Raw genomic sequence first — 18,923 nt, forward strand, 5'->3', positions numbered from 1 at the left:
TTTCCAACAGGCTGCACGTGCAGTACAGATGTTCCTATGCCTGGTTGGGGGAGCGATCTGGGACAAGCCAGACAACAAGGTTGGGGAAGACAGGTATGCTTTAGCTCCTGAGGCAAGTCATAATCCCTGCTATTGGTGAAGACCACAATGCCAAAAAAAGACCTATTGGTAGGACCTTGAATAGGTAGTGGGACAATCTTGCCACAATCTCTGGTACATCCTGTGTTTGAGATAGATCAGCACATGGAAATAGGTGTCCTTAAAGGCCAAGGGACTCCACTAGTCCAGCAGATCTAAGGACTGAAGGATCTGGGCCAAACTGACGATCTTGAACATATCCTTGCGCAGGTACAATGTTCCATAATGAGACACAAGCACCATCCTCCTTGGGAACCAGAACGTACAGAGAATACCAACACTTGCCTCGCTCCGATCGGGCACCTGTTCTATTGAACCCTCCTACAGAAGCTGACAGACCACATTTAACATGAGAAGGTCCAGAGGCAAAGAAAGATTGGTTGGAGGATGATCTGGAGGGCGTTGAACAAGGGGGAGGCAATACTTTGTGCCACGATCTGCAAGTCCCAAGCATCAAATGTGGTACTATGCCATCTCCTGATGAACAGGGTAACACTCCCACCTACTGGGGTAGAACGTCTGAAGTCTTCTTCATGGAGACTATGTCCCTGTGTTTGTGGAGGGCACTGCTGAGGTGATGCCGCCTCCCTCCCTAGTGGGGCTGCTACTTACCTGAAGGCACATGACTCCTTCCATGGTCGGTTTAAGAAGGAAAAGGTCGAAACGCCCTTCCTCTTGGTGCAGGAGCCAAGGCTTGCTTGACAGCTAGGCCCAGGGATTTTGCTGTGGCCTTGGATGACAAACATTTGGAGGGGATTGGGGTTGGTGGAGGGGGTTGGAGTCAGCCTTGGCCTCAAACCAGTTGCTCCCATCCAAGGGCATATGTCCAGGTGCTTTGCCTGAATGTCTGGCATGAAACCGAAGTCCATAGTCAGCAGTACCTCCCGATTGCCATAATCATTGCCATGCTATACAGTCCGCTGTGTCCAAGCCAGATTAAGATCAGGCAAGCGGTTCAGAAACCAAAAACAAATTTGGGAACAGCGCAAGACATTTCCTGCTCTTAAGACAAGGCTGCCTGAGGGAAACACATCTTACCCTCAAGCATCCAGCTTCTTACTCTCCCAGTCAGAAGGCAAGGAAAGGAAGGTTGTCGCAATAACGCTGTCTGTCGCAGCTTCAACTACCAAGCTCTCCATGGAGGCATGGGAGGAAAGAAAATCCAGATCACAGTGTCGGGTAGGGTTTCTTGATTAGAACTTAGTCCACAGCTGTGAGCGAACCTGACTTCTCAAAAGGCTTTACAAACGGGGGCGTACACTGCCAGGGCTAAGGGCAGCAAGGTCTTTCTTTGATGGTTCTCATTGAGAATGCCAGTTAACTGTAACCAAACTTTAGGTGTAGTGGGTGCCAACAAACCCAGCATGTCCTCCACCTTGGCCATCATCTTCTGTTATAATTAGGATTCCCTGGAGCTGGTGCCGAGATGAGGCCCAGCTCTAGGGAGTTATTGATGCTGCTAGTTTCCTGTAAAATGGAGGCCAGTTCCATTAAATACTCACCTCACGGTAGAATACATCTGAGAAATCTTTCAAATCTCTGGTTCAATGTGTTTCTAGACCAAATATGATAGCATCACCCACCTTGTGAAAGATTTCCAACATCCTTGATATGAGTTGGCCTATAGGAAGCAGGCATATTTTAGAGCTGCTTAATTTCCAACAGCATTGAGGCAAGGGCGGTCCGGCGCCAGAGGCTCGATGCCTGAATACAGAGCAGCATGGCTACAGTTTGTGCCTGAGACCTTTGGAACGATTACCGAGTCCATAGCGGGAGGTGTTGTGTTGGGTCCCTGCCGACTCATTCAAGTACAGTGAGCCTCGTTGACAGCGGCGAAGCTGGTGCCGTTGGCTCTGAGGCCTTGGCAAATATGACTAGCATCTGCGACGAGACAGATTCCCCAAGGCCTTAGCAAAGCACCTTTAGCCAGAAGTTTTCCCATTCCACCAGTTTGGAGGATTGAGTGGGAAACAGTACCGGTGGGACCAAATCTTGAGTCGTCCCTGGAACAGGGACTCCTTCAGGCAAAAAGAAACATAGTGCCTCAAAGAATCACTTGAGGAATGGGGCCTTTTGTTGTGGTGCTGCTTCCCGTCCTTCCTGGTCGAGGATCAGTCTTCTCCACTCTGCGCCCAGCAACTTCAATGGAGTTCTTTTGGCACCACTGTGGCAAAAGGTAAAATGTTTTGCTGCACTTTCCCTTAGGACCTTTGGGTGCATGAATTGGCATGAACCACAATCCTGTAGTACAAAAGGTAAGGTTAGTGGCATACCAAATTGCATACATTGCGTGCAAAAAAGGAACTGGGGTCATGGGGGCTTCATATATGCTGGCCCAGACTTAATATTCACACACGTGGCGCCTACACAGAGCTGCAGGGCGCCCCCGGTAGAAGACATGTTTGCCGATGGTACTTGGTGCTGGAGATTGATTATCAAAAATAAGTAATCTTTCGAAGTAAGGAATCAATCAACAACTTTCTTATTCTGCCCCAAAACCAGCATTTCTAAAGGGCAGTCTTGGTTATTAAATCGACATCGGAGTGGAAGGTTCAGAAAACAAGGCCAATGGACACGTAGGGCCCCCATCTCCGTTTTGGGGTAAAATGTACAACTGCTAAAACGGTTGCGTTGAAAAGCAGAACATGAGCTTTTGTGTCTGCTCTGTAGCATAGACAGGCCTAACCTGATCCATGTCCAATAAAGATTCATCACCCTAGGCAACAGAAAGGGGTTTCTCTTTGACTGGCATGCCAATAAGGTATTAGTCTGGACATCATCCCCACAAGAGCCATATGCTCCCATTAGAGAAGGGCACTTGATAATGGACTTTAATTTTAAGAATCTACAGCTGCATACTTTTCTAACAGCCATCATGCACATGAAGGGCAGCTACCTATTTTCTGTCGGCGTCGTTGTGAAACATGGCCAAAATCTATGAAGCAGGGTAGAAGAGATCAAGAACAGAAGGATCGTCTGAAGACGATTTATGGTTCTTGACAGGCGTTTTGCTAACTCCCAAGTTACAGGAAGGCGTATGCAACAATAACCAGATGGTTTAACCAGAGTTTCACCTAAGGAAAGCAACCGCCCGTTTAGCAAACAAATTCCAGAACATATGTTTGTGTGTACATCTCCTTTATTAAGGGAGCACACAAATGTGATATGTGATATGATACAATATGATTATGATATATGGCATTTATAACGCGCCTATACGCAAGTGTTTCAAGGCGCGACGCAGCAAGGGAGGGGGAACAGAGGGAAGACAGAGAACGATCCTACTAGGCCGAGTGTCTTTCAGATCATGCAGGGGAAGGGGAAGAGGAAAAGTACGGAGTGGGAGGTGGGAAGGGGACAGTGCAGTACATGGGGTAATAGAATAAATAACAATAAGAGAAGTAGGGCTAGCTGGTGGCAAGTGAAGGGGTAGGTGCAGATATCAAGAGGTGTCAAGTGCTGGTGGGGGACTGTAGGGATAAAAAAACAGTCCCCAAGTGTGGGGGTTGCCAGTGAGGCAGTGCAGGTGTGTAACTGGCGGGGGAGGGGACCTGGGCCCAAGACCACAGGGTGGCCAGGTAACCAGTACAGTCTCAGCCAGAAATTCAGCAGGGGAGAGGAGGAGAGAAAGCAGAAGCAAAGAGGAAGGTTTTGAGGTGCTTCCTCAAGAAGGAATGCAGTGTTCAGCATTCAGTACAGAAGGAGTTGTGCTATTCTTAAGGATACTCCAAGAGGGTGGGTCGGTGTGTGTGTGCACACCCATTATCATGTAGCTGTGGGGAATAAAAATAAAAAATAAAGATTTTATTATGAAAATAGACAATACTAAACATATTTTAGAGGAGTAAAAAACAGGAATATGCTAAATCCCTGAAAATCCCCAACTGCTCTCCTTTTAAGAAAATCACTTCCTATACGGTTATGTTGCCTTTTCCAAAGAAAATTGTTCATATAATTGTAGCTTCTATTAGATGCATTTTGAAATTGCGGCCATCACAATATTTTATAACAGAAAATGAAGAATGGGAAATATATTTTTTAAATGTCCTCTTTTCAAGGCTCTGAAGAATAAAAATAAACCCATCCCTGTTGCCCACCACACACTTATTTCGCCATATCATAGGAAATTAATGAGGGTTCTTACCGCGATCCATGCTTTTAAATGGGTGGTAAAACTGAAAATTTAATATTTGTAAATATAAACAAGTACTATTGTGCCAAAAAAAAAGATAAGCAATGCAATGGTAAAAAATAACATACCTTTGACTTTCCTTGTCCGGCTTCTTGACCCCAAGTTTTTCAACTTTGGCTTCATATATTCCATTTATAACATGGTTTCCCAATTCACACATTAGCTGTTTGCCAAAAAACAAAAGCCATGTAGGTTAATATAAACACATATATACATATATATATACACTGAGAAAAATATTGATTAGACTGCTAATGGGTAGAATTATTGTAGTTTCCTTGATTATGGCAGTCCCATGGTACAAGTTTAACGAAAGACTCCAGCTTGGGTGCCCCAAGTGTCAAAGATGGCCTGAAGAACAAACCAACTCGCAAAGCAGGTTCAAGTGTTTTTATTGAAGGTTCAACAAAGGGGCTTGTTAAGGGTCATCCCTCTCTTTCACTCTGGTATTCTGTGGACCTTTGCCTCCATAGGCCAGGTGTCCAGAGGCCCCAAGATTGTCACTAGAGATTAAGTCTTACTAGGTAGGTTATGTCTTTCTAGTCTTGATGGCCTAAAGGCAAACACCTTCCCACTCTGGCTTCCTCTGGGAATTCCTAAGTGAATGATATCCAGGGATCCAAAAGAAAATTAGAATGGTATTTATAACTGGGTAAAGTGCAGCTCAAATACCCAGGCTCCGCTTGCCCGATCCTCTCATAACCTTACACTCCTTACCCTGGACTTCACAGTCTGCTTTCCCTTACTCCTACTCTGCTCCCCTCTCTACCCACACTCCCTATGACGTAGCATGCGCTCTCTCTCTCTCTCTATCTTACTCTCCACTTCACGCTCTCCCACTACTACTTACTACTAGCCATCTCCTCCTCAGCTCTCTATTACCCTCTCCACAATCGACTTAGATTCACCCTCAGCCACCCTTCTCAATCATACTCATCTACTATCTCTCTTAATCTTACTCACTCACCTTGCACACGCACACTCAAGTACCACTCTCTATTAGCAACCAATACCTCACCTTGCGCATACAAGTAGCCTTTTCTATTAGCAACCAGTACCTCAACTTGTGCACACACTCTTGAAGTCTCCTGCACACTCTGCTTACAATGTGTGCCACTTCTTGGTGGGTCTTCATTCTTGACCTCGCCCGAACAACCCACACTGCTCTCCTTTAATCCTCTCTTGCCATTCGTTTCCTCGGTCAGCTGGTACCCTGGGACAACTGCTGGCTTCCATTTCCTCAGGGACCAGGTTACAATTGCCAAAACACATAAGCCCAACCCCTTGTCATCTGTGGGTCCACCGGTGTTTGGAAATAGCAGCCTGCTGCAAACAACGTCATTTCTTCAGTTTGTTTCCCTTTGAAGCTGAGCTTCTGTTTTGGCGGCGATCTTCAGCCACTTTATGCGCCGGCTCCTCTCTCTCCAGTGCGCCTCCTGTTGGGGTCCCCACTGCTAGACATGCTGGTCCTTGTACTCCTGTGGAAAGAGAAATAACACTGGCAAGCATTTTGTGCAACAGGTTAAGAGCAAGACTTTGTGGTACTTAATGTTTTCATCCAAGCAAAAGTAGAAGTGACAGACACTGGGGTCCTCCCAACTCCCACCTATGAGGCAGGACTGACTGAGTAACACTGTGGTAGGCCCCGTGCCCAAGGTAGAGAGGGGTTGCCATACCCTCTTGATAAGGTCATACCCTTCAACCTGTCACACACATTCTGCTTCTCTTCTAGGTCCTCCTATTTGGGATGTCAGACTACATGGGTGTACCGGAAGAGGAAGTCAATGTTGGAGTTTTTCAGGCAGGCCCTTTGCGCCACATTGAAAGTAAAAGCAACGGTTGTAATCTGCGTTATGAGCCATCAAGACAATGTGGGCATGGTCTGTGATAAATGTAAACTTTCCCCCTGTAGTGTAATACAAGTGGCTATTGATGGCCTGATTATACAGTCGGACATCGCAGCTTTTCTCTCTCGTGGAAAGGGCTTCCAACAGATTAACAATACAGGCTTCTCCTCCTAGTCTGAATCTGCAGCAGGGCTGCCCCCAGCCTTAATGAGGAGGCATTGCTTTGAAGCAAGAAACTGCTTTGTAAAATTGGGCATGATCAACACTGCGTTCTTAAATAGTGAAGTTCTTAAGTTTGTCAAAAGCTGTTTGGGCTTTTTGCTCCCAGCGGACAATATTGGATCTGTTTTGTTCAGCCTATCCATCAAGGGCGCTAGGATTTCCCAAAAGCCAAAATGTCCTTTTTGGTTATGGGCCGTGGGACACTTTGAACTGCTTCCACCTTGCTGTGCAAAGGGAACACCAATCTATTTCCCACCTGGAATCCTAGGTATTTGATGGATGACTGGGCTAGCTGACATTTTGCTGGGTTGACTGTGAGGTGGGCTTTTCATAGTGGGCTACAGACTGCTGTCAAGTGTTTGAGGTGATCTTCCCAGGACTTTCTATAAACAACAGGGACGTCTAGATAAGTGCCAACCTATGTCCGACATGAAGTTAATCGGAATGTAGCTGGAGCTCCATGTACACCAAATGGTAAAATTCTGATTTGAAATAGCCCTTTGGGTGTGGAAAATGCAGTTTTTCGTTTGGCATCTTCATCCAAGGGCATTTGGTATTAACCTTTGTTGAAGCCCATTGTGGAAGTGAATTTGGCAGTCCTAAGGGCCTCCATCGGTTCATTGATCCAGGGCATAGGATATCCATCAAGGTTATTTACAGACTTAATTTAGTTGATACAAAATAACCAGCTACTGTCAGGCTTGGGTACCAAGACAATCAGAGAGGACCATATGCTGAAGGATATTCTAATAACAGCCATGTCCAGCGTTTTCTTCAGTTCTTCTTTGAAAATGTTACCTCAGTTAGCCAGTAGTGTTTTAGTCGGATCCCTTTTCTGGGGAACGTCTCGATCTTATGCACCACCCTGTGTACCCTCTTTGGCTTCAAGAAAAAAACCACCTAGGTATGTTCCCAGGAGTTTTTCCAGTTCTTGGTGGCAGGATATTGGAAGTGCGGGAAGCATATTTACCCGATAGAGTTGAGATTTCATTTCTATCTGCCTGCTGTACCTTGTAGATGAGACACAGCCTTGGCGACGATGCATGGATTATGCCACCTGGCTAGCAACTTATGGTTTTACTGGCCACCACTCAGAATAACTTTGTCCCCCACTTAAAGGATGCCTAGCTTGGCTTCTTTGTTGTCTGCTTGCTCTTGGTGGGCCTGAACGCTTTGAAGATGGGCTTTCACCAGGCTTTGTACCTTCTCAGTGTATTCCCTGGTGGTATACACTCCATGGGATGATCACACTGGTCTGTCGGCTCCCAGGTCCTTCCCACTGCTTTATGTCTAACACATCTTTGGGGTTACGGCCATAAACCAGCTCAAAACGAGAGAACTTGTCGATGACTCAGGTGTCTTCCTAAGAGAAAACAGGGCTCATGGAATTAAGTAATCACAGTTCTTCCACTCTTTGTTGACCAACCTTCTCGAGATGCGCTTCCATGTCTGGTTAACTCTATCCACCAGCCTGTCGGTTTGATGGTGGTAATGGAACGTTCTCAATGTCTTATTTTTCATAAGGTCTTTCCTTTCCCTCATCTTCGACATGAAACTGCTGTCTTGGTCAGTGAGTATCTCAGTCTGCAAGCTGACTCAGGTGAAGAATGGGATAAGCAGCTTGAGGATAGTCTTGGTGGTGTTGTTATTCAAGGAAAAATCCTTAGGGTATGCAATAACGTAATCCAGAATTACTGCAATGTATATGTTCTCGGTTGTAGCGAGCTCCATGGGCCCCACGATGGCCATACTGATTTGGTAGAAAGGGGTTTCAAGGATCACTAGTGGTTGGATGGGGGTACTGGGGACGTCATCTTGTGAGGCTTCTGGCAGATGCGGCAGACTGCACAAAATTGTTTGACACGCACATGCACTGGGTCAATAGACTTCTCTGCAGTTTGGAAACCAAGTCCTTACAAGCCAGTTCAGGAAGAGGACCTGTCCTCTGTACTTCTGCGAACGCTACTGATGTAGGGGTTGAGAGACTTCCCTCTGTACTTCGGTCATCTCTTCAAACTCGTCGTTACCTTCCTCTGTGTTGTCAAGATCTTCCATTTCATCCATTTTTGGATGCAAAATCTTTTAATACACAAATTGGGCTAAAAGGTAGCTGGGTTTTATGACCTATGCAAGGTTTCACAGCATGAAGAGGACGATTAACGTTAGATAGTTCCAGACGCTAACTCCAACTCCCACATCGGAGTGCTTATGGGCGAATTCTGATTTGGGCATGATCCTCCCAATCATTCCTTTGGGTACTTCAGACCTATCTTGACTAAGACTTTGCTCATGGTGGAACTACAACCTACTCGCCTCCATATAAGTCACATCCCGTGGCCTTGGAATTAACTCCGGCAGTCTTAGTCAGATGCACCATTCACAACATCCTCCTTGGCTGTGGGTGACCACTGTATCAGGGTCTTAATCCCAAAAAGACACCAGGTGTCACAGATGGCCTAAAGAGCACACCAGCTCACAAAGCTGGTTCAGGGCTTAGGTAGCTCTACAAGGGCTTTCCCTCTTTCTCTAGTCTTTTCCCTCCTTAGACCAGGCATCCCTAAACCCCAAGATTGACAATCGAGATCAGTAACCCCTACTATTTAGGTTCTGCCTTTCTAGTTGTGTATTCCTAACAGCAACCCCCTTTTTCTCTGGCTGCCTCTGGAAATTCCTAGATGGATCCTACCTAGGGGGTTAACATTTACAACTGGAAAAAGTGCTGTTCAATCACCAAGGCTCCACTTGCCATGTCCTCCTATGCCCTTATACTCCATACCCTAGACTTCTCTCTGTCTCCTTTCCCTTCCTTCTAATCTCCTACCAGCTTCACCAATCAGCTTCACCTCCTACGAGCTCTCCCATCTCTCCATCACATGCTGTCTCCTGTCCCTCCATGTCACACCCTCTCTGGTGCCTTTTCCCTCTCCAGTGCTTTTTTCCCTCTCCACTCGTACCCTCCATCCTCCTATATTATTCTGAACTACTCTCTCCCACTACCCCTCTATCCTCCCTACTACACCCTACTACCCTCTCCCGACTAATGCCCTCTGCTCACTAATACCCTATGCTCACTAATACTCCAGCCTCCCTCTATTCCCTACTACTCTCTCCTCCCTACTATATTCTTTTCAGTACTACAATACATTACACCAACACATTCTCCACATTTACCTTCCATTCACACTCTCTGCCACCCTTCTCAATCACTCTCAATCGAACTTCCCTACCCCTCTTACCTTAATCTCTCATTTACCTTGCTCACTCACCCTTGCACACCCCAGAGTACCACTCAGTTTCTCTTAGTAACCAATACCTTGCCCTGCACACACCCTTAAAAGCCTCCTCCACGAACTGCTACACCATCCTCCCTCTGCCTGGTCTCTTGATCCTCCTTCTCATCCCTGGATGTCACCCAAACAAACCACACCGCTCTGGTCCCTCTGCGGCCTTTTATCGTCCCTGTGCCCTTACCATTGGATTCCTTTGTCGGCTGGTTCCCCAGAACAACTGCTGGCTTTTCCCAAGGGTGCTGGATTACAATTGCCAAAACACATAACGGGTCTTGAGCCTCACCGTTTTTAATCTGTGGTTTTGCAGGAGGTTAGACATGGAAGCCCACTGCAAACAGTCATTGCTGGAGTTGGTTTCCTGTTCAGGCTGAGCATCTATATTGAGAGTGGGATGTATGCAGCATTCTTCAGCTGCTTCATTCATCACCTCGCATCTCTCAGTGAAAGGAGAGAAAGAACACTGGCGTGCATTGTGCGCATCGGGTATGGAGCAAGGGTTAGTGGTATTTAATGTTTCCATCAAGGCACAGTAAGAAGGGAGAGGGCACCCTCCCAACTTTCACACCCTGCATCTTGAGCAGGCTCGGGTCTGGGCAACCAGTGATAGACCCTGTGCTCCAGCTTAAGCAGGGTACCTGTGCCTTCTTGACAAGTCCCTGACTCTGTCCCACAAGGCAGTGAAGATTACACTTTTTAAAATACCTTTTGAAACCTATGTTGTTAAACTCTTTAAGAACTGTGTCGTTATGAAACATAGTAAACATTAAAAACGTTGCAGTTCTACATCGACACGGCCACCTACCATCTAATCTCTATTGCTAATGTATGCTATTCCCATGCCTACAAATCTACAATCTGAATTATCTAAGATACTATTAATTGGAGGGCAAAGATGTGAACAAGAGGATACCAACGCTTCAAGAATGTAAACGTGCAACAGCTTTCTGCACACTTGTACATCCTTAGTGTATAGTGTAGTATAGGTTGCCATGAACAGGTGATTTGAGGCTTATGCACTGAAGAAATGGCATCTGCAGGGGTTTGGAAGACTATGCTATTTTTATTCTAACTGTGTAAAATGATGCTGGTTATTCTCTCTCAGGAGTTTCAAATTCTCCAGGCTGGAAAGGTATATTATACAAGCTTATTCTTTGTTGGGCACAGTCTACTAATGTCCCAACAACTGACATATGGTCTGGAAACTTGGCAGCCCCAGAATAACATATACATACCTGAAACAACCTGCTGGAACCCAAACTATAAATATAAAGCTATACCTGGTTTGATAGAGTGTTCTATGAGGAAATACAACTACATATTGGCAAAACCACCTAATGTAATGTTATTATCAATTGGTTTCCTGGTACTCCAACAGGTGTCAAAGCTTTTGTGTTCTACTGTCTGGGGTTAAACCACAACAGATTGTGGGCCCAGCCCGGAGGGCTGCCTTTGATATCTGCGGTGAAGGCTTGATACCTTCCCAGATGAACAGTACATATTCCGGCGGAGATAGGAGATGTCAGTCATTCAGAGGAAGATTTGACAGCACAATGGGGAAGTCACACCCGGGGGATAATTACTGGATGCCCTTTGTTCACGCAGACATGAGAGGGGGTATAGAGGAGTTTAGGAGAGGATCAGCCCCAGAGGAAGGGTGCTATGATTTTGGAAACTGCTATAGCAATATTCCTTCCTGAGCTCCCACCTAATTTCCTGCAGACAAGGCACTCGGGGCGCTCACACCAGAAGGCCAAAACTCTTATTACAACAGCACAGACTGGCCCCTTACAGGCTTGAAATTGACAAGTCTGCTATGGCAAAGAGACCTTAGAAGGGGTCGAGAGCAGAAGGATTTCACTGGGACCTTATGGGTGTATCAGCCTGGCCAAATTCCCCTGCAAATTGAAGTTGTAAGGAACACGTTACTTACCTGTAACTATTGTTCTTCAGCATGGGTCTGGCATGGATTCACATGCTCATGGAGAAGCCTGGCCGCGGAAATGAGGGCGGCACATTGGCAGGACTGTTTTGTGGCTTTTTGGAGCTTGAGGGAGTCATCAACAACTCCTGGGACAAACATACATTTGAAAACTTCTGGGCACCGAGCATAATTGTGCTGTGACTGGCCAATCGTTAAAACTGTGCTGCAAAACACTGGGAAAGACATGCAAAGTCGGAAAAAGTTCCATCCAGAGAAAGGAAAGCTGTCTGTGTTAAGAGACATCGCCATATTTTGAACCGTCACGCTTATATTGAAAGTCTCCCTTTTAACACCACGTTATACTATAGTAGAGTGAACATTGCTTGAATCCTTCTGACATACTTGGCAGCCAGTAGAGTTAATTAGCACATTGCCCCTCCTCCAAATAATCAGTCTGCTACATTAAACTGCAAAGATCGCTGGCGGACTGAAGGGAAATAAAAGGATCATACCTACAGCACCCAAAAAGTACCTCATCCTCGTAGAGGGCGCATTTGCACATACCAGTAGCCACAGCATTTTGCCTCCATGTGTACACACGCTTTTTTAAACATACAAATGATACAAGCCTTATCTCATTGCATCGTGAAAGTTGATGTACTAAGGGAGGTTCACGGAGCAAAATACCTCAGAAAACAGAAGTGACGGGAGGTGAACTTGAGACAAGCGCAAGCACAGATAAACTAAATCAAAAAATCATTATAATCAAATAAAGGAAGACTCGAATCCTGAGCAAGAGGAAGCTGCGCCGCAAGGCTCTCTAGGACGACCATAGATGCCCAGAGTGGGATGGCTCATATGTAGATGAGATTAGAAGCCATGAACCACATTGTATGTTGCACAGTTCGCCCAATCTAAAAATTACCCCTGCAATATCTACAACAGCGCAGGTGCATGCACAAAGATCAAACCAAATTGACATATCCTCTGACAAAACATATTTCTGGAAGCAGGGGGATGGAGTACACCACGACGACAAAAAGAATACAGAAAAAAATAGACTATCATTTTGGTGAAAAGAAGAGAACAAAAAGTCTGAATGATCTCCAAAATGAGATCACAATGACACCATCCAGAGATAGCCAATTACCCCAAGGAAACTGTGAATATTTTCATCTAAATGATGTACAAAAAGACAGCAGTGCAGGAAGTAACATTGAGTATCATACAAGGGGGGGTGGGGGGAGTTCCTCTTGAGATGGATCCTAAGCAAGTGGAAACTACTAAAACACAAGTGCTTAACAAAACCCGAACACCTAGGGCACTAGGACAACACACACCAGACAAAGAGGAAAACATCCAAACAGGAGCTGCAACCCTCTCAGCGCTGAACTTCGTCCTGCAAAAATGAATGCAAATGCACAATTTTATTTTTCTTATCTTAATGTTGCTATTTTGTAAAGGTCAGATTTGACCAAAACAAATAAAAAAAATTAAAAAAAAGAAGAATATTCACTGTTGTCAGACTGGGAATCCTTGGTAAAAGAAAAACCTGTTTCACTTTCACTTACAAACTACATTTCTTCTCTAAACCAATCACTGTACTCTGGGTCACAATGCCCCCAGCCAATGACTACCCTCTCCCTAAGCGCCTCCTCTGGCAGCCCTCTTCAGATTTTGTAAGCATGTAAATTGGCAGCATGACCAAGAAGATCGGCAGAGGGGTAGGCAGGAGGGTTTGCATGTGAATCCATGCCAGACCCATGCTGGAGAACAATAGTTACAGGTAGGTAACTTGTTCCTTCTCCAGCATGGGGTCTGGCATGGATTCACATGCTCATGAATAAAGAATACATGGCAGTACAGGATTAAACAACCACAGGAGGTGGCAAGGCTCAACAGAAGCAATTACTCTTGCCTCCAGAACAGGCTCACCTCAAGCAAACAGGGTGCATAGCAGTGCTTGGCTGACTCTGGACTCCTGCCTGGAATCACTGTCGATGCAGAAGAATCTCGTGAAGGTGTGTGTGGACCTCCACATAGCAACCCTGCAGATATCCAGCAGGGGCACACCAAACAGGAACACTGTTGTCGCAGTGACCACTCTGGTGGAATGGGCTCTCGTGCAGCCAGGCAGCTGTCGGTTCTCCAACTGATGACTGCACGATGCAGCCGGAAAGCCACCTTGAGATGGAAGCCTTGGACAAGCCCTTCCCATGGTTATAACAGGACCAAAGTTCACAAAGAGTTGAGACGTCTTCTGAAAAATCTTTGTGCGTGCCATGTAGAACTATAGAGCACGAGCAACATCCAACGAGTGCAAGGTCCTTTCAGATGGTGACCAAGGTTTCGGAAAGAACACAGGTAACACCAAAGGCTTGTTCAGGTGGAATTCCGACAGAACCTTTGGCATGAAGAAGGGGTGCATCCGCAGCACCACCCTCGATTCGTGGAAAGTCAAATATGGCTGTTTGCGGGATAGGGCCTGGATCTCACCCACCCTCCTGGCAGAGGTGATGGCCATGAGGAAAGCAGTTTTCCAGGAGAGGAACTTGAGATGGGCCTGATGCATAGGCTCGAAGGGGGCTCCCCCATGAGCCTCATCGGCACCACGTAGAGTTTCCACACCGGGGCAGGAGCCTTCGCTGGCGGGAAAGACCGAAACAGTCCTTTGAGGAACTCCTTGACGAGACAGTGGTACCACAGAGAACATCTTCCTTGAGACCTGGTGTAGCGGGAGATAGCCGCTAGATGCACTTTGATAGAGGAGTGCGCTAGCCCCTCCTGGGCCAAGGACAACAACTAGGAAAGAATCTGCAGGGCCGTGACCCTAAGGGAGTTGATATTCTGCAAACAGCACCATGTAGCAAAACACTTCCACTTGCGACAGTAGCACTTAAGAGTTGACGCTCTGGCCTTGGCAAGAACGATCATGCAGTCCACCGGCAACTCGTATCCTCCAAACAATAGGGCTGCAGGAGTCAAGACCTCAGGTTCAGAGACCCTGGGTTGTGATGCAGGATTGCGCCTCCACTGGTGAGCAGATCTGTGACCACTGGCAGCTTGACCAGTGGCGACGCTGACAGGCGGAAAAGGTCCGGATACCAAATCCGACTTGGCCATGCAGGAGCAATAAGTATAATCCTGCATCAGCACTGTTTGAGTTGATTGATGGCTCGCAGCAGGAGAGCCAACGGGGTGGGGAACGCGTACAGGAACAGGCCATCCCACAGGAAGGAGAATGTTTCCCCCATGCTCCTCGGCTGGTGGAACCTGCTGGCAAATTTCTGGCATTTGGAGTTTGCCGCAGTCGCAAACAGATCGATCAGGGGTCTGCCCCACTTGACGAAAATGCTGTCCACCTGGTCCTGCCAAAGTTCCCATTTGTGGCAGGAGCGCAACTCCCTGCTGACGGAGTCTGCAATGCTGTTCTTGACTTCTGCCAGGGGATAAGGCATATTTCTTGGTCGACGGCCCAGTGCCACATGTTCTGAGCCTCTCTGGTGATCTTTGGGGATTGAGTGCTCCCCTGCTTCCTGATGTAGAACATTGTGGTGGTGTTGTCCGTGAAGACTCACCACGGTGCCCTTCAGGGACAGAAGGAAATACTTAAGAGCCCAGAACACTGCCCGCAGCTCCAGGATATTGATGTGGAGGTCCTTCTCATCCGGCAGCCACAGGCCTCTGGTGTGCAGATGTCCGGTGTGAGCTCCAAGCCCTCCAGGGAAGCGTCCGTGGTGACCGCTTCCTGGTATGGGGGGGGGGTTTCGAAACCCTGCGCCCCGAGCGATGTTGGAATGTACGCCCTACCTCCTCACTAGTCGATGGAACTCCTTGTAACAAAGGATCTTGTCCGTGAAGCTTCCAGACACTTTTATCCAGCGGGCATCCAGGAACTCCTGTAGAGGACGCATCCACAGCCTGCGGAGCCGGATAAGGCAGATGCACAATGACATCATGACAAACAGCGACTTGACGGTCTGCACTGTGGCGGTCTTCAGTGAAAACATTCATTGTACCTTCCCCAGCATGGCTGCTATCCTCTCCTCCGAGGGAGACGCTAGGCAGGAGACTGTGTTTAGCTTGACTCCTAGGAACAGCACATTCTGCAATGGCATAAGGCAGGACTTAAAATTATTAATGGAGAACCCCAGATCCATCAGCAGCTGGACAGTCGTCACCATGCGTTTGACAGCTACCTCTCTTGAGTTGGCCCGGATGAGCCAGTCATCGGGGTACGGGTACACGTGTATCCCTCGTAGACATAGATGGGCCACCACCGGTGCCAGGCACTTCGTGAACACCCTGGGAGCTGGCTTGAGGCCGAAAGGAAGGGCCTTGAACTGGTAAAGCCTTCCCTGCACCACAAAACGTAGGAACCTCCTCTGAATGGGGATGTGGAAATGGGAGTCCTCCAGATCCAACAACATCAAGCAGTCTCCTTCCTCCAGCTGGCCAAGCACGTGCTGCAACGTGACCATCCTGAATTTTTGGGACTTGAGGACTTGAGATGCCGCAGGTCCAGGATGGGCCTCCATCCTGCTGTCTTCTTTTTGACTAAGTAGTATCTTGAGTAGACTCCAGAACTCCATCGTCTTGGAACTAGCTCTATCGCCCCTGTACCTCTTGCAGGAGCTGAGGGATGTGCTGCTCCTGCTGGGCCACCAGAGGGATCTGCTGACACTTTTGCTGAAACTCCAGGGTATGTCCATGGGCAAGAGCGTCCAGCACCCATCTGTCGGCGGAGATCTTTTCCCACTCGCTGATGAATCCCGTCAGCCAGCCTTCCACTGGGGCACATGGGTAGGGGCCAGACACCCTGGCCAGTTCAGTTCTTCGGCGCCTGCGTTCCACCTTGGGGGCGACGATGGCATAGACCACCTCCACCGAAAAGCCTTGGACCGGCCTCTGTAGGCCTCCTGGGTTGTGGTCCGGGAGGGCTGACGGTACGACGATGAGCCTCCACCAAAATCTTTCGTCGATCTGCCCGCCCTTTCCTCCAGAGGAGCAAAAGGAAGAGCTCTGCTGTTGGAGAGTACCCAGGGCACGAGCCATCTCTGTATTCGTCTTCATGGCCTGCAAGGACTCGCCAACGGCCTTACCGAAGAGGTTCTCTCCGAAAGGCATGTCCAGTACCCTCGTCTGGACCTCTTGTTGGTGGCCTTCAGCCAGCCTTGACGACTGAGTCAGACACTGTTACCCATCTGCGGGAAACCGGTGTCGGCGGTGTCCAGGGCCATGGTCCTAAGCCACCTCCCCCTCCTGGAGGAGTGCGATCACCTCCACCCGCTTATCATTGGGCAGGAATTTCAGAATCAGGGCCATTTTGTACCACGGTTTCCTGTCGTACCTGGCCAGGATTGCCAGTGCATTGGCCGCTTTGAGTAGATGACATTTCTCCCCATGGCATCCAACTTCTTCCTCTCGCTGTCCGGAGGGACTGGGGACGATGACCAGGGGTTAGATGAGCTCTTCCTCACAGCCGCTAACACCACTGAGTCTGGTGACGGTTGCGACCGTAGGCACTTGGGTGAGGACTCCGGCACCCAGTACTTTTTCTCTAGCCTATCCTGCTTGGCTGAGGTAGTGGCAGGATTCTTCAATAGGGCCAGGCCTTCCTCCCACACATCGTCCAGGAGGGGCACCGCCATGATGGTCTGGTATAGGAAGCCTTCCTTGTTGGTCTCCTCAGTTGTCAGCTGGAAGAACTCGGAAGCTCTGGCGATCATGGCATGAAACAACCACACCTCATCCAGTGGGGATGCCCTCGGCTTCGGCGATCCACCTGGCGTGACGATGTTGTTGCGTGGCCATGTCCGTCCCTGTGTCCGGATCCCTGGGGGGAGGGGTTCGAGGGGGCAGGAGGAGGGGGGAAGGGGGAGTTCACCTTGTGCGGGTGTGGAGGCTGATGAGGGGGCATTGGATGGGGCTTCCTATTTTTCACCGGATGCTGATCCGAGGCCACTGGGGCCGGCGGCATTTTTTTTTTGGGATTTCTGACACCAATGTGTGCAGAGTTGAAAGGATGTACAGAGATACATCTCTCTGCAAAGTCTTTAATAAAGTCTTAAGGTCTTTAATAAAGTTATCCAGCTGTAGGCTGATGAAAAGGACACATTAGGCCCCCTATCCACAGACATAGTTAGGTTGGTCAACGGTCTGGAGTCTGTAGCAGACAAACTGGCCCCTTTAAAACTGATCAAGAAGCTGCCTTCACTGTGCCCCTGGTACACTCCTGGCATTACTCCTGGAGGTACAGCAGGCAGAACGGCAATGGAGGAAAGGATACGAGGCTCATCTTCGTCAAAGGTATAAACAGCAGCGTGTGATCTACTATAAGGCTTTAAAAATAGCCAAGTTTATTTATTTTGAGGATTCAATCCAAGCAGAAGTGAACGTCCCAAAAGAATATGAGATCATCAACAAATTGACTAAATCTGATAATAATACACAGATAGCCACCTCACAATCTTTGTGTGATGAGCCCTCTACCTTTTTTATCAGTAAAATTTAGATTAGGAAGGGAATTATGGGTAAGGAAACCCCAAGCGATCTACATTATGCAAATGCTGAAAGTGGCATCGCTATGCTGTCGGCCAGAAAAAAAGGCAGACACTCTTTTTGCTGACTTCACCTTGATGAACAAGGAGGAGCCAATTAAGATAGTTGCAAAGCTTAAATCGGCGTCACCATTAGATCCGTTCCACTGAGACTGTTTAAAGCAGCACCTATGGAGTTTTATGACACAATGTGTGCTGCAGTAACTTTGTCTCTGCAGTGGGGCGTAGTTCCGTCTAAGCTTAAAGAGGCTTTAGTTATTCCATTGCTGAAAAAGCCATCACTTGATCCTTTCATTTTGGTTAACTATTGGCCTATTTCACTCTTGCCCTTTCCTATGAAGGTTTTGGAAGCAGTAGTGCCCCCCCCCCCCCCCCCCATTGAGAACTTTCTTGGAAAGTCAAGACATCTTAGATAGCTTCCAAATGGGCTTTTGCCCCTTGATGGGAACCGAATCAGTTGTAGTATCGGTATTGGATGATCTTACCACGATCAGGGAAGAGGGCGGCACGACAGGTCTCATTCTTTGGGACCCTTTCGGCCGTTTTCGATACCATTGATCATGGAATATTGATGGCGAGGCGAGAGGAGGCAGGATTTGCTGGGGCAGTACTGGATTGGTTTCATGCTTTCTTGACCTCTCGCTCGCAGATAGTTTCCCTTCACCCCTACCGCTCCTCTCCGGTTTCGGTCTCCTGCAGTGTTCCACAAAGTTTGGCTCCTTCTCCCCCCTGCTTTTCAATTTATATATTTGC

At 47.7% G+C, this 18,923-nt stretch overlaps 1 protein-coding gene across 4 annotated transcripts in view; it reads right to left on the reverse strand.

Moving 5' to 3' along the window:
* The window catches only part of ACAP2 (ArfGAP with coiled-coil, ankyrin repeat and PH domains 2), a 1,585,345-nt gene that overhangs the window by 406,281 nt on the left and 1,160,141 nt on the right, over positions 1-18,923 (reverse strand). For all 4 annotated transcript variants that reach the window (XM_069618585.1, XM_069618583.1, XM_069618582.1 and 1 more), the window contains one exon: positions 4,399-4,493. In XM_069618585.1, the coding sequence (XP_069474686.1) occupies positions 4,399-4,493 (95 nt within the window). The remainder of the gene's footprint in view (positions 1-4,398; positions 4,494-18,923) is intronic.

Source organism: Ambystoma mexicanum, chromosome 10 (assembly GCF_040938575.1).
Source record: "Ambystoma mexicanum isolate Mex_15411 chromosome 10, UKY_AmexF1_1, whole genome shotgun sequence".
NCBI lineage: Eukaryota > Metazoa > Chordata > Amphibia > Caudata > Ambystomatidae > Ambystoma > Ambystoma mexicanum.